Here is a 23,260-nt window from a genome sequence, read left to right on the forward strand (position 1 = left end):
ATATGATGAAACCTCCAGTTTGTGTTTAAAAAAAAACAGAAACAAAAAAACAGTGATAATCTGGAGTATCCCATCCAAGTTGAGGGCCGTTTTCAGACTGGATTACAAAAAACAAAATGTAATATCATATTTAAGTAGCTCAGACAATTCAACATGTTTCCAATGCCAGCAGCTGCAGGAAAGTTGAGTCTTTTTTACTTAACTAGTACGGGGACTTGACAGTCTCTTAATCATAAGTATTCATTCAGCATAAAGACTCACTGGAGTGTTAAAGTGTTGATGTGTAGACATTTTGATTTAAAGGTCACGTTCCTTAGCCTGTTTAAGCCACCAACTGTCGATTGATGTAAATCCATTATAATGTCATTGTCAGGCTTATGTCTCATTGCCTCGAGCGCTGCCTCACCCCCTCCAGTTGATGTCACGCCGCCTCTCTGTTTGATGACTGACATTCACTATTCATTTGGATTGTGGGGGAACATTAAATCACATCAGCCATACATCATTACTGAACAAAACAACTTCCAAGGAACTTTTTATGTTTTTGTGCAGAAACAAATAAAAATGAATAAGTCATTTTTTTAAAGTGCTTGTCTTTTTACTGAGCTTCATTGTCTACAGTGAATTTGTGAAAAAGTGCCATGACAAAGCTCAGCCGTCATCATGTCTTTGTACATTCATTTTGATTCCTCAACCCCGTAATATTGCTGTCCCAGTCTGCTAAATAAGATTGCATTTTAGTTTTGTGGAAACACATGCACACACAGCATTGCACTCCCCTGCTGGCCGGACGATCTGAAGCCGTTACACATGACAAGAATACAATTTTCTTTTCTTCTTTAAGTAGCTCTTGCTTAATCTCACAAATCTGTGTCCCTAGCCTGTCGAAAAACCGTCCAATTATGTAAAAAAGTCCATCCTCTCCGTCTTTTGCCTGCTGCACATTTCAGAATGTGTGCTCAAACAGGCTGTTTGGAGACTTTCCTTCCTTTCATGACATCACAAAGGGCAGTAACCCCTCCCCCAGGTGGGTGTTTGTTCTGCCCTCTGAGTCTGCCTTTCAACAGTAAGCAAATTGTTTATCGTTAAATGCCCAAGCCCTTTCAGAGAAGGGCGTGGTCAGACAGCTCATTTGCATTGAAAGCTACAGACACAGAAACAGCCTGTTCTGAGCAGAGCTGGAATAGAGAGGTTTCATCATTAACTCGTTCATTTATGTCGCCTCTTCTTCATGGCACTCTTTTCTTAACTTTTCTTTTCCCTTTCGAGCCTATTTTTATTTTTTATTTTTATCTAAGACACAGATGTGTCATTCTACCTGTATGTTTAAAGACACATTTTGAGTTGAGTTTAAATTTCTACCGCAGTACTTAAATGTTTTATTCATATATTGCATTTTTAGCTTGGTCGTTTTTTTTTAGGTGTCGGAGCAGAAAAGTCAGATAACAGTCAAGTAAAACTGACAGCTTTCTCATCTGAAAACAGCTGTGGAGTTTAGTCAGTGTACCGTGTGTGTGTGTGTGTGTGTGTGTGTGTGTGTGTGTGTGTGTGAATGAGGGTGTTTTCATATTGTCTCAAAGTCACACTTGAATAGTATGAACAAGAAGGTTGTTAAACATGCACACAGAACCCCAAAATTATAACTATTCTGCAGGAACATGTGCCATTGGTATCAGCAGAGATTGCACGCACACAGCTAGTTAGCAAACAGGAGCGGGCAGAACATGTCGGCCACTCCTTCAGATGTGCAGCAGCTTGTTCGCTTTCTCTACACAAGAAACCTTTTCACACACAACAACAATGGCTAATGAACTTTAGTCTGTTTCCTCAAATGTTTTATTTTCCAAAGAAATTGGCAAGAATTGACCGTCTAACCGGAAGCACCTGGCGTTTTATTTTGCTTCTTCCTTACTTACTAGCTGGGTGGTAACATTACCCCTGTGAGTGAAACATGCTTCCTCGTTGCACACAACATTTTAACTTCTATGATAAGCATTGTTACACTAATAAGAGGATTAACACACTTGTTTTTGTGATTTTAAGGGATGTTTGGTTCATACTGGATGCTTTAAAAAGAACCGGATCGTTAACGTTTACTAGAGCACATTGCCAAACAGTTTAACGCCTCCATGTTTTCATCAAAATAATGTCATAAAGCCTTCAGTATAGTGGACGTGTGCAGACAGAGGACAATTCCCCCTGCTTGACGATTATCCCTTCCCTGTCTTTACTTTTTGGCACATGTTTTAAAGTTTCTTCCAAACCTTCACAGTGTTTTTCACATCATGTCTTCACTGTTAATCATTGACACACCTTGTGGAAATCCAGATGTGGTTTTTGATAACAGTAGCAATTTATGGACTAATTTGTTTTCCTTCTAAAAGAAAGGAATCCTGGTTTCATGCAACAGCACGCCTGGCGGGGCTATTATGCAACTCTAACCTGCAACGCATGACTGAAAAAACAAACTAAATGATGTATTTAGAATATTTTATTGGTCATATTTGTACAACAAATGTACACAAAATGAGTCTGTTTCTTCGGGGAAAATAAACTTGCTCTGTATTTATCTCCTGCAGGGATAAACTCGGAGGTGAAGTACTCCCTCCTGGCAGGAGACAGCGGCTATTTCTCTCTTGAAGAGTTTTCCGGGATCCTGCGGCTGGAGCGACCCCTGACTCCCGAAACCCCACCCACCTTTGAGCTGAAAGTGAAGGCCACCGATCGCGGCCTGCCTCGTCACCTCTACTCTGTGGCCACTGTGACAGTGGATGTGGTATCTCTAGATGACTACCAGCCTGTCTTCCTGAGCTCAGAATACACTGCTCAGCTCCCAGAATCCTTGGTGGTGGGATCGGAAGTGCTGAGTGTCTCCGCCCTGACGAGAGACGGAGGAGGGCCGGACCCGATTGTGTATCGCATCGTGTCGGGAAACAAGGACGGACGTTTCCTCCTGGACTCAAAGACAGGTTTGAATCATTTTTATAAACTCTTCATTATCAGATTGTCACAATACCGGAAGTTAAACTTCAATAGGATTCTAACAACAACATGGATCCCTGTTTTGATGCCACAAAAACAAAACTGAAGTCCTACACTGAATATTAAATAATGTATTGTTTACATTTACCATAAATGCAAGAAAACTCCTGCAGCATCTCTTAATTGTGCAAATACATTTGCAACATCTATTTTAGCCATTAAGACTGTGACCAAAATATGCAAGTTGGTCTGGTAGCTGGAGTAGTGCTGAGGTGCCCTTGAGCAAGGCAAGGAAATAAAAGACACACAGTACAATAATATAGTTGACAACCCGGGTTCATTAACGCCATCAGTTCTGTTTCTGGTGTTTGAGTTTTATTGGAAATCAGTATTTCTCCCTCCCATAAATCATTTGTCAAACACAAACAGAAAATCCTTCAAACATGCTGTTTTTGGGTTTGTTTGTTGTCGGTTTTTTTTTGCTTTATTTTTGAAAGATGCGCTGGAGGACGTCAAGGCGTTGTCTCTGTTTGCTCTTGATGAAAAGTTTTGTCCTCTTCTTTTGTGCCACAAAATACATGAGCAAATTTATGCCCCCAAAAAATGTAAATTTTAAATGTAATCGTAATAATGATAACAATCTAATATCCCTCCAAGGTGGCTGGAGGCAGCCTGTGTCCTCAGCATGTGTCACAGGTTTGCATGAATTAGTAATAACTCTAAATGAACAGAGATTTTTAATATGCATCACTCGAGGTGAAGGCCATTTGTAATTACTCACATGATGAAATGGTTTTAACAGATAATTAAAAGACATAAAGACCAGATGTTCTCTTTCCTGCACACTTCTCCTGATAACAATCGACCCTTTTTTTCTGCCATAAATCAGTTTTATGATTTCTTTCTGTGAAATCTCCTGACACAAAATTGATCCATCTCCCACACACTGTTTCTTATTTTTTATTTTTAGCTTTTAAATAAAAGGTGCATTATTGATGCTGGAAGTTATTTGGAAAGTAGTGAAGTACAGAGAGTTTGGCGCTTCACTCCCAAAACCCTGCAAGCTCTGAAATCCAGCAGGGGATGAAGTTTGGTCTGCCCTTTGGACTGTGCGAGACTGTCTCACGGCTTACTGCCAATAAATCATTAAAGGGCAGCTGGTCAGAAGAACCGCGCTCATTGATCACTGTCCACTGCATTAGGTTTCATTATTTGGGAAGAGCACAGAGTATTCTAAAGTTTGAAAAGCAGAGAAGTGCCCATCAGTATACCAAGTCATGCACTTTTTCTTTGTATAGGCCAGAATAACTTAACTCAAAAATGATCCACAGAGGGCTTTATTCTACCGTCTGTACAGCATGCAGCTATGTTTAGACAGAAATCTTCTGAAAACCTCCTTTTGAGTGGAGAAAAAAAAAAAAAAACCTCAGGAGAAACAACAGAGGAGGGATGTTTCTCCTGAGATTGACAGACAAAAGATGCAGCGTGTGCAAAATAACGACAAAAGAATGATTAGATAATGATATTATTACAGATGGATGAAAATAAGAAACGTGTGACGATTATCGATCTGAGAGGCTGTTTGGAAAGAGTCACAGCCCAAAAATCATCTCCACCATGAAGACATTGTTGCTGTACAGTCAATTCAGAATATGTGAAGAGTAGATCCATTGCAAAGATTCGACCGACAACATCAACTCAGGATCTCCAGTGTTTCAATTACTAATATGCAACTTCTTGTCAGTAGTCATAAGACCGAGAGAAGGAACAAAGTCAGTAGAGACAAAAGACATTTGGAGGGACAGAGAGAGAGAGAGAGGGAGAGGGGAGAGAAACGGAGAAGCAAAGTCTCTTCGGAAGTCGATGATCCAGCTCAGACTCAGGTAAACACCCCAGCAAAGAGAGAGAGGTCCCAGGACAGAGTCCAGTTCAGAGAAGCCTGACTGTTCTATCACCGGCAGCCTCCTGCTTGCAGGTTGTTGTATGTCAGTTTAATCTGACACACTGTTCTATAAATATGAAGAAACGTAAACTGACTCATTACTCATGCACAGACGAGCAAAGATGACCATGTTCAAATGTTTAGTACACTAACCACAAACATCCCCAGAGTGATGATGTGGAAGAAGATAAAACATGAATACTGAAGCGAGCACAACCACGATTTTACTCTGGAAGCATATTCTTGTCCCAGAAGGCCGTGAGGGGAGCTTTAACCTATGTAATCAAAATTTATGTCTTAAAAAAACCCAAAATAAAATAAAAACGTTTAAAGATTTATGTTAGCAGAGCAGATAAAAAGATCTTACAATTATCAAGTTGTGATGATACAGAGAACTGATTTAACATTTCTGCATCAGTCAAAGAGAGGAGCTGTTTTTGAAGTGCTGTGTAGAGGGAAAAAGGCTTTTTCTAAGAGTTTGTTTGATTTATTGTGCTGATCAATGGAAAAGTGGATTGAAAACTGAGACCGCTTCCTGCCGCATAAGAAAAACTCAACTGGATAAATAAGCATGTGTTTGCAGGAATACATCAGACTTGGCAAAGGTTGCTGGGTCATTCTTTGTAGATGTATTCATCGAGAATTTATATTTATTAATGTGTTTTGTTGAGCATACAGAAAAAAAAGCAATCAAAGCGTATCTCAAAATGCTGATCTGACTGCATGTGCTTTGAGATAATCCCTCAGACATGTTTGTGTAATCGATCAACAGTCTGAAACAAAGTTATTCAAGTCTCAAAGAAAGATTTGCCCGCAGACCTTTTTTAGGAATGTTTGGTTTTGATGTTTTGTCAGAGAGATGAATTAAAAGCACTGCTCCCTTCAGTCTAAAATACTCTTTATTCTGTGTGTTCTCTCTCTGTACAGCTTTTGCTGAACAATAAATCCCCTTATAACTTCAGCACACACCGTTTGTACTCACTCTTCAGGAACTGAACCACTTATGCATGTACCGCCTCTTTCCAACCTGTTATCTGGCTTTGTTTCTAATTAGGACCTCAAGAGTCACGGCTAAGTAACCCCATTCACTTCGCAGTCAACCTGTAACACTGATCTTTTTCTCTACAGTGTTGAACTGCTGAATCAGCTTTTGTGTCAAGAGAGAGAGTAATGAAAATTCATAACCAGTAAAACCAGCTCACCCACTCTGCTCTTTGAGTAATTGATTCATGGCCTCAGCAGCGTTGAAAATGTTCAGAGACAAATGTACTGACAAAAATGTAACAAAATAACAAACAGTGATTATATACACAATGAACTCTTTTACTTAGTTGTACAAAGTTGTTAAAACACATGTTGTGTTGCATTGTTGATCCCATCGCACAATATTGTGAAAACATTGTAAAATATGGATGTACATGTTAGCGCTATAAAATCAATCTTCCATTAATATTTATGAAGAATGTGTCCAACATGACTAAAAGGACAGCTTTAAAATGTACAAACACAAACACTTTTGGGATGAGCTGCTTTTGATTTCTTAAAATTGAAAATAGGAACTGCTTATTTTCAAACATTTATACAGTACATAGTTTTTCTCCTCTTTTCAGTCGTGACGTAGAGAGGATGACTCACGGGTTCGATGAGTCCGCTGTGGATAATTTATGAGTTTAGTTTCTTTGAAGTCCAGAGAATGATTCCAAATTTTAAACTAAATTATTGATGTTCTGCGTCATCAGTAAGCTCCTCCAAGGATACTGTGAAGGGCCATGGTGTAAACTGTAAATCTCACAAACTCAGACCACTGATCAGAAACACTCATCATGTGAACAGTGTTCATGTGCAGACGGACAGGGATTCACCCAAAGACAGGGCTTAGTATGTTGCTGAACCCCAGAGGAATGTTCACATGTCTTTGGGAGTTAAAGTTTAGATTTAAAGGAGCAATATGTAACTCTGACACCTAGTGTTTAAAACGGGTACTGCATCCCAGAATTCCAAACATTGGAGGGAGCTATGGAGACATATTGAAATATTACGATATGTCTGTGTCACATGTACAGTCACGGCTAAACTAATACAGAGAGAGTAACCTGTGTTTTCAGCCTCCTTAAGACAGACCCTACTACTGTGAGTCAAACTGAAGCTTCATATCCTTGTGAATGATTGTATTAATAATGCAGCAGGGATAAAGGAAGAGCACTGAACCCATTATTTGCATTGAAGCGTTTATTATTTTCCTACATGTGCGTGTTTCTCTGCTCCTTGCCTGAGTTCAATGATACAACACTGACAACGGTCATTTCTTTCCAGTCTTGTACATGTTTGTCATTTTGTAGTCAAATCCTCTGTGTGGTGTTTCAACATTTCCTATGTCTTTTAAATGTGTGCTTCTGTTATTTGAACTGGACTCTGTGATTTGTACTTCATCGCTCCGTCAACATCTGACACAAAACAGCTGTTTTTAGTCTGTCCACATCCTTATTAGAGTGTCTTCTTCTGTGCTACTTTATGGTAACATATTGGGGTTTACACCTTAAGTGGACAGTTAGTATAAGAGACATTACATTCAGTTTTTGCTGCGTCAAATCTTTCAGGAATGTCAATGGCTGGTTTTGGGCTCAGGAATGCTACTGATGACTGAAGATAGCTCAACAAGATGTTTTCAGCTGTTAATGCCCCTCAGACATGAAATGTAATGTAAAAGGAAAAGTGTTCTTTGAAGTTTTGAAGAATATCAGGGACTTCAGATGTTGCAATTATGAGAGGAAAAGTAGGACAAGAGAGAGGTCACAAGTAGAAATCAAAGGAAAACGTTTTTTACTCTTTAATTAGGACGTTATTTAATTAATCTGAGTCTCGAAAACGGCTTAATAAATGCTCAATTTTATTGTCTTACATGTGTGGTTTAAACAATGGCGTGTGAGGAACCGAGTCTTGACAAAGACAAATGACCTTCACTCACTTTCTACCCCTTGAGAAGTCACATTACGCTGAGCGGATTGAGCTGAGACTGCTTTGAGAAAAACACTGAACTCCGACAGATACGAGCCCGTATTGACAGAACGTTGGCAGCGGGGGAGACCGAGCTGCTGTGAAGTCGCACATAAACCTCATCTCTGCTTGTACAAAAGACACTATGCAGGATTCCAATAGCAATAAGTCACTGACACAATACACCTCGGAGTCAGATTAGCATAATAACCTGCATGAACACGACTGTCTGCCTCTGGTGGTTTCTGCTCTGAGATTGCATCGTGTGAAATGTGGAGGGAAATCTGAAGGATTGTGAGAACTGTTTACATTAATGATACAAAAGATTTAGTTTTTATGAAGAAAAGGATCTAAAGCTTTTCTAGCTTGGGGCAGTGACGGCTGGTGGATGGAGTTCAAATCAGTTGCGAGGCTTTTGTTCAGTAAATGGAAAATTAGAGTTCTTCTTTTTTTACACAAAATATTAAGAATTAAAAGTGGGTCTTAAATGCAGAATTATATCACAATTCGCCTTTTAATATGTCCTTGTAACATTATTGCTGCCCCCTCTATGAACGTAGAACTATGTATGAAATGACTTGAAACTGGCAGATTTCCCTCTTGGGGCAAAAAACATCAATGAAATCTCCTCATCTCTAACATTTGAAATATTTAGGTTTTTAGACTCTTTCTTATTGGCTTGACTTTTCAGACCTCCAGTCTATGTTCACTTTTGTTTGTGTTGCTTTGTTAGTAAGCAGCCTTGAGGAATAAACACTCTTTGCTGCATGTTTTACAGCTCGCCGACTTCACATTAAAAGGGAGCAGATCTGATGAAACATGATCTGTTTCATCAGATCTGTGCATAGAGTGCACAGAACTGTGTAATCAAGAATCGCAGCAAATAGATGAGCACATTTATTATATTTTTTTTCATTTTTTTTAAGTAAAAAGGGCAATTCTGTCAATCCATTAGTTCCTGTCCTGTTTGTGAATTTCCAAAACAATTCACACTGGTTTAAGAAACCCCGAGATAATAACAGGATCAAGGCCTTACGAGTGACTCAGACCTGATTAAAAATGTAGAAACCACCTTTCTCGTCAGCCAGACTCCCATGAGTGAGGTTTTTAATGGGTCTAAAGGATTTAAAGTAGAGGTTGTGGATGTTCTGACCGGAAAGAATTCTACAAAAAAGTATGAATGAGACGCAAAAGACATTAATAGAAAATAGAAAGTTCAGCTCAATCAGTATTCTTGTAGTGGAAAGAGGTACAAAATGAATAAATAACTGTATAAATAAAGAAGCTTGGTTCACTCTGACTCCGGCTGGTGGTACTACACTCCTTGATCTCATAAAAATCAATAAAGTGAAATCTGTGCGCTGTGTTTGAGACACCAATAATTTACTTGTTGAAACCTGGAGGAGTTTAGTTTGAGGGCAGTGTTAGATGGTTGTTTGTGTTGGATCCCGTTTTGTTTTATCTTAATGAAGTGTGCTTCAGCAGACTGGCTGGCAGCCCGCGCACTCTGCTGGATATGACACCGCTGCTGCTGGTTCTGGTGCGGCTGCTTCGATCCACAGATACGCCACCTTCCTTCATGTGGTTTTAATGAGCTTCCAAACAGAAGGGTCCTGTCTTCTCAGACTTGTTCACAGTAATAAACTTAAAAATGTTTAAACAATTTACAGCCTGTCTCCCGTCTCCAAACAATCATATCTATAAAAGCTGCCGGCGGCTGGCTCACCTGAACACAAATTACACGTTTAGATTTGGTTTGTTGGCAACTGAGAGAGACATGATTTGGTTAATTTATGAGTGAGACAGGCTTTTAGTATGAAAAGCTCAGGAAGACGGGGGGAAAGTGGTTAATAGATCCAGGAATTGTACATCATTTTAACCGCTGCCTGGTGTGAAGGCTTATAATGTTATTACAGGAAAGTCTGGAGCTCATGAAAGGTTTGCAAGTAATGCTTTCAGTTCAAGTTTCTTTGCATAAAAAGCAAAGTTACCTAAATATAGGCTGTGAAATCAAAAAGGCTCGATGTTTCTAATAAATTTAGGTTTGCAATACATTATTCTAATCAAACATTGTCGTTTTTTTTTTTTTTGTTTGTTTAGCCATAACAGTAGAAGCTGCTTAGAAAATACACGCTGTGATAATTTATGCTGATGTCCATATCTGGAGGAATCCTGCTGAATACCTGACGAAAGAATACTTCTTCTTCCATAAACAAATCATCAAATCATCATTTGAATTTTAGAAAGACGGGCGATATGATGCATACAAACTGTTTTTATTTTATTTAAATACAAATATCTGTATATTAGAACCAGAGAAAACACACAGATTATACTACATTTACTGATACTGGTGTCCCCAATTAATTCAATCTGATATCTATCGATTGATTAGTCAGCTTTTATAAGTGTAGCTGTCAGTCCTCGTGTCTATGACGTCTCTTGAAACCTCACAGCAAACACTAACGAGGCTCTGCAGAGGAGGAGGAGGAGGAGGAGGAGGAGGAGGTGAAGAGGTCTGTCTGTTAAGTTAAAGCAGTTTGACAGCGGGTCAGATAGATGAGGACCTCAAACCATCACAACCTGAAGGAGTAGACATGACACACTATTTCGTCTTCAAGACTCTGACGCCTCTTTTATCGCCGCCATAAAGTGAGGTTCAAGTTGTCTTGTGGATGACAGATATCACACGAGGACGGCCATGAGCGGCTGGGAGAGATTTATAGATCCAGAAAGGTTAAACTCACAGCTTCACTGAGCTGACGGAGGAGAGAGGCTTCACTACATGTCACATGATGTCACACACACACACAGAACATACGGTACATGTTTGACTTATGGTGGTATTAACATCCAAAGAACCCTCTTTGCACCATGAGACCATTCATTTGAAGCTGTATATTATGTTTACCACTCTCTGTAACACTCACTGTGAATTTCAATGTGATGTGCATTCATGCAGAGCAGCCTCCCGGTCGTTTACACACACAGCGGATGAATACAGATCATAAGTGAAAAGCAGTCGTGCTGAGGGTTTCAAATGTGTGAAAGAATGTCTGTCTAACATTTCCAGTCAGTGTGAGCTGCTGATCTTTAACGGATTAGATTTGATTATTCTTTCATGTTTTTAAAGTGGATTTCTGTACACACCCCAGTCTGTCATCTTTATGAATTATGCGGCATCATTTGTAATCACGAAACATCTCAAAAATATTGATCAAATTCCCATCAGTCCCAGCTCTCCATGAAGCCAAACGCTAACACATCATGGGCACATTTTTTTTTGTTTGTTTGTTTTAATGCTGTGAATGACCTTCAGTATTTTTTTGGGGACTTGCAGGACTGCTGACCCTCATTGCTCCACTCGACTTTGAAGTTTCTCGTGAGCACTTCCTGTCCGTGGAGGGGAGTCGGGGCAAGTCGTCCCTCAGTGACATCACCACGGTGATCATTAACGTCACAGACGTGAACGACAATGCTCCGGTGTTCGGACAAGGCGACTACAGCACCGAGGTATCAGAGGATCTGACACCTGGAAGCCTGGTGATGAAGGTAGGGGAAAGAAAACAGTTGCACGTGAAGATACTTGTGAGGTGGTTTCATATAAATGTAAACAGACACCAAGAAATTGACAGATTGCTCAGGACAGTTCAGTCAAAATGAAGGAATTGAAATATTTGCAGAGGGTACATTGTCTTCGGGAAATTTTAAATCAGTTTAAAAGATCAACTCTGACTCATGCAGCCCCCCCCCCCTTTTCACGCTGACTTTTCTTACAAAATACAAAGAGGTGGTCTACAGTTTTAGACTTAAGAGCACTCAAGGAAGCAAGGGTGAAACTAAATATTCAAGGTTGCATTTAATAAATCACTTTAGGAGGAATTCTTCAAGTATGCAGAACATACACACAATACATCCGTACATCAGAGACGCAAGAACATCAGTAACCTTGAATTGAATCACTGAATTGGCTTTAAATTAAGTACATAATTCAGGTTTGATTTAATTCAAGGACCAGTTCGCGCAATCTGCCTTCACACACACACACACACACACACAGACACACACACACCCACACACATCACCCATAGCAAAGGTGTTACATATAAAAAGGTGTTGTTTATGAAAGCACACACAAAACACACGTGAGTAACACTGCAGTGTCTGACAGCTGGCAGCTTGCTGATGATTTAGTTAATGGAAAAAAGATTACACGCTCACAGGGTTTTACTGGAAAAAAAGGAATTCAACACAACTCAGAGATATTGATCATTCCATTCATGGAACAATAGCACAGCAAGCCTTTTGATGGCAATCGTGTAAAAGAAAAAAAAAACACATAAAATCCCACAGTCACGTGTAGAAACATATTTATGCCACATGTCAGACGTCATCTGTCAGCACGGCAGCAGAGATAACATGGCAATAACACAGCTCAGTGGCTCGCTGATGGTCGCATCACAGCTCAATGATGAGTCTGTAATCACATGGTTTCATATTTGACATTTTTCTTCACCCGCCCCACGTTCACATCTCTCCATTTACACAATTTGACGCGTGCATGAAATGTTTTGACTGTTTTCAAGTCATTTAGGCAGAGTGTCGTCTGTCAGGGGGCAAAGAAGAGGACCCATTGTAGCATTGAGATAAAATGGAGACAATTAATAGAAAAACAAGGACAGGATGAGCTCAGAACATGGATATTAAAATATAGCTCCATCATGAGTCACTGCTGTCTTTTTTTAAACCCACATTTTTTCTATAAAAAAAGTGTCTTTGCATATAAAATTGAACCTGTAATTTTTTGTCAGTGCTGCCTAATGAAGATAATTAATACAATTATTTTGCGGAAAACAGAAAAAAGCACTTAACGACAATTTGACGATAAGTGAAAGAAAAAAGCAGAGTTAGGCCCCATGTCCAACTTTTGCATTTTTGTTTAGTGATTTTTCACTAAACGTGATTTTTCAATAGTTTTCAATGAGTAGAGGGCGTTTGCAGCAGAAAGCGGTCGCCTGAAGAAAGAATGCTTTTTTAGACGCATTCCCCCAGCTGTGTGGCCATGTTGATTTCGATGCATTTTCCTGATTGTGTCATTTCAACAAATATCTTTTTGGGGTTTTAAGGAAGGCCTTTAAATTGCATCTAACTCAACAACAGATACAAAAAAAGAAAACCAATCCAAACAATCCCAACAATTACAGATAGAACAGCACAGGATAAAACAAAAGAAAACAAGAAGAGCAAAATCATAGATGAATACAAAACGGAATCTGTTTCAAAGCTATGCTAAAGAGGCTAATATATTTTGTCTGAGCTAATACTGGATCATAAGGTCTACTTTCTCAGCAAAATTAAAAATAAACACCAGTCATCTGACGGTGTTTTTAAAGAACTTCAGCAACTAGGTGAATAGGTATACCTTAATACAAAGTGTATACAAACTTATTAACAAACCATAATCTGATGTCTTTTTAGCAGGAAGCTCCCACATCCCAACAAGCAAATATATTTGTTTATGTTTTAGGCTTAAAAAGACAAAAAGCACGAAGAAGGAAAAAACTAACATCTGTGAAGAATCACCAAAATCAGGCCACAGAAGTTCAGATGAACACCTTTTCTGCTTCATTAATCTAGAGTCTGTTGTTAGATGTTTATGCCCTCAGTGAAGAGAATGTCCTTCAACACAAGGATCTTCAGTCAAACCTTTGAATGAGCAGAGATCCGCTCTGCTGACGTGTCTTTATCCAGCGTCAGAGGGGCTGTTTTGTGACTGACTTAGCGACCTTACTTTACTATCACAAGGCTTTGTCGTTGCTTTAAATGATCTATAGTCTGACCTCTACTCTGACATGTCTCAGGAAGAAGAAAGACCAAAGGGAATATCTTTGCATGAAATGAGCTCTGATTCTTCTCCTCTCCTTCCTCTGCTTCCAGGTGACAGCCACTGATCTGGATGGTCCCATCAACAATCTGTTGCGTTACTCCATAGTGAGTGGAGACCCTCTGCAGCAGCTCTCCATTCACCCTCGTAGCGGGGAAATCTCCGTACGCACTGCACTGGACAGAGAGGAGGTCAGTGTGGGGAAACACTTTTATTGGTGACACACAGGAAATCAGGAAAGATTAATGAATGTGTTGCAACAGCAAAAAGCAAAGCATAACAAGAACAAAAGCTGTCTAAAAAAGGGTTGTATAACCGATGAACACTGAATGATTTCCATCTCTATCTCCTCTCCAGATCCCTCATTACTCTCTGACGGTGCAGGCTGCAGATGAAGGAAATCCTTCTCTGTCTTCGGCAGTTCTCATCACCATCACAGTCACCGACGTCAACGACAACCCTCCTGTTTTCTCACAGATCAACCACAGTCTGCTGCTGCAGGTACGACAAGCAGATCATCACATGCAACATCTCTGTGCACGAGTATATGGCATATTGCGTAATCTGAGACTGCATCGATGTTTCAACTGAGAGTACTTTACCTGCAAAGGTGAATGGTACTGTGTAATGTCGTGTCGTGTTTAATCCCCCAAACATCTGAATGCTTACATGAACATTTAGCAAAAATATCTCATCACAGTTTTCAACCATCCTTTAATTAGCAGAATACTTCTTGACCTTAATTCAGTCATTATTTGACATCAGCAGTATATGCATAAAAAAGTGGCCGAATATGGAAAACTGTATCATCAAAAGGTAATATGACGAATAAAATTCCAACATAGAAAGCTCCAGGAAGAATTCTCCTGCTCATCAGCTCATACAGATACCTCTCGTGTCTCGAGGGGACTTGTGCTTTTTACATGAATATGAGCAGGTTTTTCCCCTCCTCAGTAAAGCCAGTTTGGCTCATCTGTATTCCTGTTAAAAAGACAAGGTATTCCCCGAAAAACTGACGTCAAAGGTGCTGAAACATTTCTCAGGCCAAGCTGTAAAAGTCCACCTGCGCTGCTCCTGCCTGCCTAATGAGGCGATAATGAAGACGGATGAACTATTGACTGAAGTTAATTAAGGAGAAATCACTCCAGATCAGTCACTCTATTCCAATCCATCTCTTTTGGTATCATTATAACTCTTTCCCACTCCTTCTCTGACACTCCAGTGAAAAAAAAATGCCGACTTGTAAGTGCTGCTCCGTCATGACTGCGGAGCCGAGAGCTCATTAAAACGGTGTGCTGAGAGTTCAAGAGAGAGACTCTCCATAGAGGCAGAACCAGAGCCGTGTTTCTGAACGATGTAGGGATCAAAGCGGCAGGAGGATCAACTGTCATGATATGTAGGACATTAGTGACACTCTCTCATCTAGGTCCTGTGAAAAACGGGTTGAGTCTATTTAAAAAAAAAAACTTTACCTGGTAGTTAATCTTCACTTTTAAAAGCTTGGATCAGCGTGTGTGTCAGTGAGTCATACTTTTGCACAAGTTTAGAAATTCCTACAATGTATAGCTGTATTGGCCTGTATGCTGATCTATGCACCAGACAGCTACAGGAATTTATCAGATTCAACTTGTTTTTCTGGAATTCATTGCTTCTTACCTTTGCTTGAAAGATACTCTGAATTAAATTTAGTCTTGCTCCGAAGCATCAGCTAACACAGCAGGTGGGCGGGGCTGCAAGCTTAAAGGTGCTAATGTTGGCTCAGATTGTAAATACTGTGCTTATTCCTCCATCCTGATTTTTATTGTTAGCTTGTTACTCTAATAACTTTTATTGTTTTAAACAGAAGTCTCCTTCAATCCAAAACAATCTGACGCTGCAGTTTAACAGATAAAAATGACTGAAGCTGCTTCAGCCTTTCCAGCGCTCTTAAAGCCACTGAGAGGAATATCTAGTGGTTATTTAACAGACTTAAATTAATACTAATGTTTCTTTATGAGCCAAATATACAACAGCAAACAAGACCATCAAAACTAAGGTTTATTATTTACACCTGTTTACTTATCCATGCTTATTCAAGTGATAGATATGAGTGTTTAAAGGAAGGAAGATGAGTTTTTGTTTAAAGCATATCTGACACATTTATGGTGCAAAAACAACACAAAGATTAGACCTATTGTTTCGTCCACAGCGGGCCTCAGGATCAACATAAAACTGCACAAATCAACGTCTTCTCTTTACAGAACTTATAAATTATTCTTTCTCATGGTTGAATGATTGTCAAGCTAAGTACATGGTGGCCATTCTCTGGGTCAAGATCCACTAAGAATGGATTGTGCCAAATAGCACATGAATTATGCAGAAATATCTCTGCCTCATTTTAGCAAAAAAAATATGCACTGATGATATGCAGGTGCTAACACTCCCACAAAGTTGTCCTGCTCTGCATAAATAAGCAACAAGGCTAATTTACATAGGATTTACACAATTTTGCACCAAATGTATGAATATTGCCTAATTTAAATAGATAGTGTGCAATTTGTGTGCAGTTCAGTCTTTGCCCCACGTGCTGTGTGGTTTCCAAACATTTTTTTCCGGTCAAAGGCACAGGTTAAGCACCTGCAAAAGCAGTGCAATCCTTTTGTGGATTTGGCACGTTTATAGCACATTTCAGCAACACAGCAAAGAGCTTTACACAACATCATGACAGAGAACAGAAAGATATCGAAATAGAAAATGTAAAAATCACCAAAACAAACATTTCACAATCACAGAGAAGAACCATTTGGACATTCCTTTGCATTTTTACTACCTCCTTTAGACCCCAGACAGACCTTCTTGACAGGAAGTGTATTTCTACGGTTGTATTTAAAACCTTTAACTGTTGGTTAACTCTCTTAACAAAAGCTATTACAGTAAGTGCCAAGTTCAGTCAGAAATGTAAAACATGTAACTTAATTTCGTTGTGTCCTTTAACTCTAACTTGCACTGATATCAGCTCAGTATTTGTTGACATTGATAAGTATTGAAATAAGTGTCAGAAAGGACAGAACAGAATCCAAGCATCTCTTGAAAACACTGGTATGTCTATGCATGTGTGTGTACATGCCTCCAGCTGGCCTGTCACAAAGTTCCTGGCTGTTTCTCTTGGACAATTAAAATTTCCTCTGCCAGTCCTCCATCACTCCACCTGCTGCAGCTCTGCCAGCTGAGAAACTCCCATATTGTCATAGAATAGCTGCTTCATGAGCCAAAACGTCTGCGCTGTGTGGTGATGAATCCAAACTCTGTGATATCGTCCCATCTGCTGATGTTTCCGCAGCCGGCTCACAACCTGATGAAGAAAGCCTGGAGGTCACTGAGCAGATGGATGTTGCTCAAACTGTGGGAAGGAGTTGTCATTATTGTCAGACAGGTGTTGCAGTTGTGGCTTCCTCTCTCTTGTAGCTATTGTTTGAGTACTTGTCACTGTTCGAGGCGCACATTTTATGACCAGCACATCTGTTTCAGTGAGCGTTGCACCATATCAGGCTGCAGTAGAATTTGAGTACTGTCTTCATGCAGCAGATGGACAGGTAGTTAAGTATCTTTTGAGACTGCCTCTATACAGAAGGCTACCAAAAAGTGATTTATCCTTTTGCATCCCTGTTGTTTTCGACTTCTCCTGAAGTTTGTCTACCACACAGCCTGCTCAACACTGACATATGAACAATCCATGTTTACAACTTCCCAACTATAGCATCTGTTCAGCTCTGTACCACACTGCATCCATCATGTGATTCAAATAGATGGGCATTAGAGAAAAGAGCATTTTTTCTTTATTCACATATTAGCGCACTCAAAATCATTCTAATTTACAAAAATTGACAAGTTTGAGATTTTAAACATCCTTGTTATTAGAGTATTTTAACTGCATTCCCACATATACAGGGATAATTACCTGGGAAAAAAAACGATTTGACGTAAAAATGTGTTTGAAAAATTGTTTGTAAAATGATTTAGACGTCTTTTTGTCGGATGGATATGATCAGACCAAGTCATGCAGGGTCCACGATCAGAATTCACGCTCAACAGACCAGAATGGATTATCTAACAATACTAATGCTATAACCCCACATAAAATCGACAAACAGCAGTTTTAAATGCCACTGGAATAACTTATTTATGCAACCAGTACTGTACATCTCATGAAAGAAAAGGATCCAGTATAGATATGTACGCTACTCTCTTGCTTCTTTTCTTGTTTTACTTTTCTTTTCTTTCTCTTTTTTAAATTTACATAGCTTGTTTGAAAGTTCCACCATGCCTGTATGTAGTGTATTGCCTTGGTGTAGATTAGCAAAGTGATATAATGAAATTAGGCGCACTGCAATGTCAGAAACCACAGAGAGGTGGAAAAGGGAAAACGGTTGACCATGACGGGAATTCAGCTCAGTAAATAACTGGCCCTATCCAATCAGTTTATTGAATTTGATTCATCCTCGATATGTGGATTAGGTGCTCTTACAATTATTTCTTAACAACCCCTGCATCAGAGTTTATTTTTAGCACGTCCAAATCGCTCCTAACTGGGAACTTTGGTGCTGTGATAGTACAAGGGTCAAGGGTAGAGGGGCAGATAGATGATCTATCGCTTGACGCTTCAGTCCCAGACTGGATCAAACTGGAAAACCTGTGCATTGAAGCTGAACCACTCCCAACTCTGATTTCCATTTTTGTATAACTTTGTGTGTATCTCATACTCTCTGATGGAGCCATTATTTGCAAAAACAGGATTGTGTTTTATGATACGGGCTCTAATTGAAATTTGAAAGACCACACTGGTGCTCTTTCATGTTGTAGCCCATTAACTCCAAATTGTTTGTATTGCATTGCCGCCTCATCTTCTAAAGTATGCTGTAAGTTTTTAGATTGATTACCCCGCTTCTAGGGAAATGCTGCTTTCTATTAACTTCAGCAGGCCAATAAAAATCAACAAGACAGAGCATTTAAGATGGCTGTTGATAGCTTATCCGTCATGGTGAAAAATTAAGGGCTTTATTTCCTTGGTGGTACAGTATTTTTAATACAGGGAGCTGCCATAAAGTATTGATGAGCTACTTTGTTGAACAATCAAATTCAAATAAAGTAACTATAACAAATGAGTGTGTTGTGAGAGGTGTAGCCTCGGCAGATGACAGCTCTTGTGGTGGAGTGTCTTTGAATGAATCACTGACATCTGAAAACAGACTATGGGTGTCACATTTACAGAATTTTAAACGTTGATACCATTCTAGTTAAAATCAAACATTATTGATGTCTGCTTTAATACCACAGCAACAGAAATACAAGTACAAGGCACCTAGTATTTTTTTTTGCAATTATCAGTTGTACTTCTGTTGCATCTAATTGGAAAGGCTTGATAACAACAAATATTTTTAAAAAATTAAAGAACTTTGCATCTTGTGCAGGAGGGAGAGTCAGTTGGCAGCAGCATACTTCAGCTTGTGGTGAAGGACAGAGACACGCCCAGAAACGGTGCACCTTTCTCTTTCCACATCGTCAGCGGCAACGAGGACCGCCGTTTCCATGTCGACCAGGGAGGCCTGCTGTTGCTCTCTGCTCCTTTGAGAAAGAAAGTCAAACCCAATCACCAGCTCAAGATCCAGGTAAGAATCTACAAATGTATACAGACCTGAATTTGATTGATTTACAAGCTCTGTGTTGCCCCTCTGAATCCCTGCTTACTCATCACTTTTTAGACGTTTTTGTCTTTTTCCTGCACTGTTTTCACCCTGAGGGTTTGAAAAAGAATCTCTCAAATCACCGTCAAAATACATCTCAAATGCCTTTGAGATTCACTTTTTTGCTGGTATCTCTTTCCAATAAGAAGACAATCTCACACATTGTCACACTAGAGAATGAACAAAGTTGTTATTGTATTCCTGGTTCAGTGGTAAAATGCTGATACACTGTAGAGGGTCTCTTGAGGCCCAAGTTGCTGTGTTGTTAAATGTGCTGTCAGGAAAGGGGGGCACGGTGATGGAAAAGAACAACACCTCTGCAGCTTTTAATGGCTCATTTCACTTTTAAAGAACTAGACAGTTCAGTTGATGGTCAATGTGAGTCATCAGCTTCTGCTTCGGCCCACTCCTTTTGAGCAGAATTACAACTGCTCAAATAAACAAATAAAATAAAATAAAATAAAAATCCTCTTTAGTCCTCTTTAGCTGTTTCATTTATAAAATACAAGCAAAACTAAGGCAATTTACTACACAACAATTGTGCACGCAGCAATTATGCTATTAATTAGGATAAATAAAATAAAACCTACTTTTTATTGTTAACATGTAACCATGGCATAAATGTTAACCATCTTTAAACTGAAGTTTACAGCTGACTTATTATATTCAGACATTAATGTGGTATTGATCTTCTGGTTTCACTCTCATAATGAAAAGGCAGTTACTGAATTATAAAATCCATTGTAATTTGTATAAATCTGGAAATATGAAGTGTAACGTTTGTGTTGTTTTGTGTGCTATCAATGTACCAATCAGGTGACAGACAGTGGACACCCTCCCCTCTCATCCATCTGTGTGGTCAACATCAATGTCACTGAGCAGAGCAAGTACCCCCCCACAGTGGTGCCTTTGGAAGTCTTCATCACGACCTCCGGCAGGCTGTTTGCCAACAGGGTCATCGGCAGGCTCCACGCCTCAGACCAGGACCTGCAAGACGTCCTGACCTACAAGTTGGTGTCAGAACACCCAGACCAGGGCAAGTTCTCTGTCGACTCCAATGATGGTAAAATCTGGGCGGATGAAAACCTGGAGGAGGGCTCGTACTCCCTGAACATCAGTGTGACTGATGGGAAGTTTAGCGTGTGGACCGGGGTCAAAGTCCATGTGTGGGCAGCTGATCAGAGGACGCTGGACTCCGGCATGACCCTGCAGCTGCTCGGTTTAACTCCAGAGGAGTTTCTGGGAGATCACTGGAGAGGACTCCAGCGCAGCCTGGGACTGGCTCTCGGTGTACCCAGACAGGAGCTACACCTGGCCAGTCTGCAGCAGCTACCTGACACCCGGGTCCTGGAGGCCTTGCTGATCTGGAGACCACAGGGTGGACCAATCCATTCTCTGCCAACCAGCAAACTTGCAGGTGATGAATATTTATTAACCATAAAAAAAAAATGTTTTAATGGGGATATTCACTACCCACAGGAAATAATGCATGATATTCAGAAATTATGTCTGAAACATTTTAAATAAGAAAATAAATTCCAAATGTGCACGTCTATATTACAACACGATATAGACAAAAGATAATGTATTGTGGAGCTGATTCTCTTAATCTTGTCCAAAACTGATAAGTAGATAAAATTTAAAGGTATGAACATTTACCTCACTCACAAAACACAAAGACACTAACTATTATAGAAAGCAGTTGAGATTAAATGTTATGGGACTGGAGGTATTTAAATCAAGTTAAACTTTTAAGAGTGAAGTCTATGAAGGGCAGATTTACTTGTTCAATAGATCAAATCAGTTTTTAAAAAATAGGAAGTATGGAGCCATCGCACTGGACACAAAGTGAGTCAGTTAATGACCGCGAGATCAAGAGTGTCTTTGAATATGCCGTCTGAAAGTCCAACTCTTTGATGCAGGCATCATATCAGAGATGGAGGACTCTCTGGGTCTCAGCATCCTCAGGGTGAGCCACAACGGGTGTCTGGGTACCGGTTGCCCGCCCCGAGGCTGCAGGAACGCCGTCCGTCTGAAAGGGGAAAGAATGAGCCATTTCACCACGGCCCGAGCCGGTTACATCACCCCACATCACACCTGGGAGAGCATCTGCCCCTGTAACGGTACGTCTGTCTATGCTGTGTGTGTGTCTGCATGAAATATTCTTCGGAGAAGCGGTAATGAGGGAGTGCATGTGCTTATTGAGCATGTGTGTGTGTGTGTGTGTGTGTGTGTGTGTATACCAAAGGGGAAGCGGCGGCCTTTTTATCAGCAGGAAGACAATTTAGTGAGACACCCTAACACAGCTCATCAGCCTCTTCTGTTGGAGAAGAGCTGGATGAGTCTGCCGCCGCAAACACGCAGCAGCTGCATCCCCCCGCTTCTCTGACAATTGATCCAGTTCGCAACCGCCTCGATGAATTAGAAAAACGAGTCGTACGTGAGCCCCTGCAGAGTCAACTCTCTCAACTCAGTTAACATCCACACAGAGAGTGCACGCTGTCCTCCATTGACATTTCCTCTCACCGTGGGTGTAGTTGTGCAAAATGAAACCACACAGAGGTTCAGCTGAGGTTTGCATACGTTCACCTCCGCCTACATTTGCACTTTTTCTTAGAAAAACAGATATTTTCTGGTGTTTGTTTTTAAAATCTATGTTTTTTTTTCAAACTTCAGATCAGCAAATGTGACAGCACTGAGAGGCTCAAAGAAATAACTCACACTTAATACTGATTCATTACATTTTTTATAGAAAAAAAGATTTGTGATGGAATACAAAAAGCAAAAACAATTTAACACTTCTCGCACACATCAGGATGAGTAATACAGTACATCCAGTAAAAAAAGCCCTCGTTCATCTTTTTAATAACACTGATCTCCTTCCAGTCAGTGCTCCTACTTTTACATCACATTGGCACACTCATTTTCATTCTTGCGATACTTGGCAGTCTGACACTGTGTCCTTATACAGAATGGAAATAAGATCTCTCTATTGTCCAACATTATACATTTCATCTCTGTCTTTTATGGCATACAGTAAGTATACTACACTGTGTTCATATTAGGAGTTCAAACGCACACCAAATCATCAATTTGCAGCGCTGATAGCCGTGTGGTTATGTGGCCGGCCTCATGCTATAGTAGGTTTGCAGATGGGATAAATACGCTCTGTGGTGTTTGTAGATATTTAGAACAATCAGGGGAAAAGTCCAGCAAGAGCATCAGCCCTGTGTGATGTTTTCCCCAGTCCAGCTGGACTTTCTAAGAATAGGCATTCATCTTCCATCCCGATTAAGGTCTCACTCTCAAAGGAGAACAGAGCGTGGTATTTTCTGACAACTTAATCAAGATATCTGTTGTTGTCAGAGACCCTGTTACTCTCTTCTTACCTGTTAGAAAAATCCCCTAGATTTCATAGAAATCACTCCGAACACGTACGGTGGGAATGTGGGCCCTCAGTGATCCTCTACTACAGCCGACAAAACATCTGAAGCATTGTGCAGCGGCGCCACTTCGTCGGATCATCCAAGCTAACTTATGTTGGCATTCTTATGAGGATTAGTGGTGTGAGGACTGAAAAAGACAGCAAGCTAGGGGCTCTCTAGTATTATAACCTCATTATCAGCTTCTTAAGAGTGCTCTTCCCCCTGAAACATCTCCTGAATGTGTTATCGCCACTATATTTTGACTATATCAAATACCTCCTTGGTCCTAACAGACTGTGGGGTTTGGCGATAA

At 40.1% G+C, this 23,260-nt stretch overlaps 1 protein-coding gene across 1 annotated transcript in view; it reads left to right on the plus strand.

Annotated features, from left to right (window-relative positions):
- fat2 (FAT atypical cadherin 2) overlaps positions 1 to 23,260 on the plus strand; it is a 104,979-nt gene that overhangs the window by 52,351 nt on the left and 29,368 nt on the right. Inside the window, exons 16-22 of the mRNA XM_079352340.1 lie at positions 2,580 to 2,969; positions 11,259 to 11,470; positions 13,856 to 13,993; positions 14,160 to 14,303; positions 19,250 to 19,447; positions 20,339 to 20,939; positions 21,445 to 21,645. Coding sequence (XP_079208466.1) covers positions 2,580 to 2,969; positions 11,259 to 11,470; positions 13,856 to 13,993; positions 14,160 to 14,303; positions 19,250 to 19,447; positions 20,339 to 20,939; positions 21,445 to 21,645 — 1,884 coding nt within the window. The remainder of the gene's footprint in view (positions 1 to 2,579; positions 2,970 to 11,258; positions 11,471 to 13,855; positions 13,994 to 14,159; positions 14,304 to 19,249; positions 19,448 to 20,338; positions 20,940 to 21,444; positions 21,646 to 23,260) is intronic.

The sequence above is a fragment of the Symphodus melops genome (genome assembly GCF_947650265.1).
Source record: "Symphodus melops genome assembly, chromosome: 9".
NCBI classification, from domain to species: domain Eukaryota; kingdom Metazoa; phylum Chordata; class Actinopteri; order Labriformes; family Labridae; genus Symphodus; species Symphodus melops.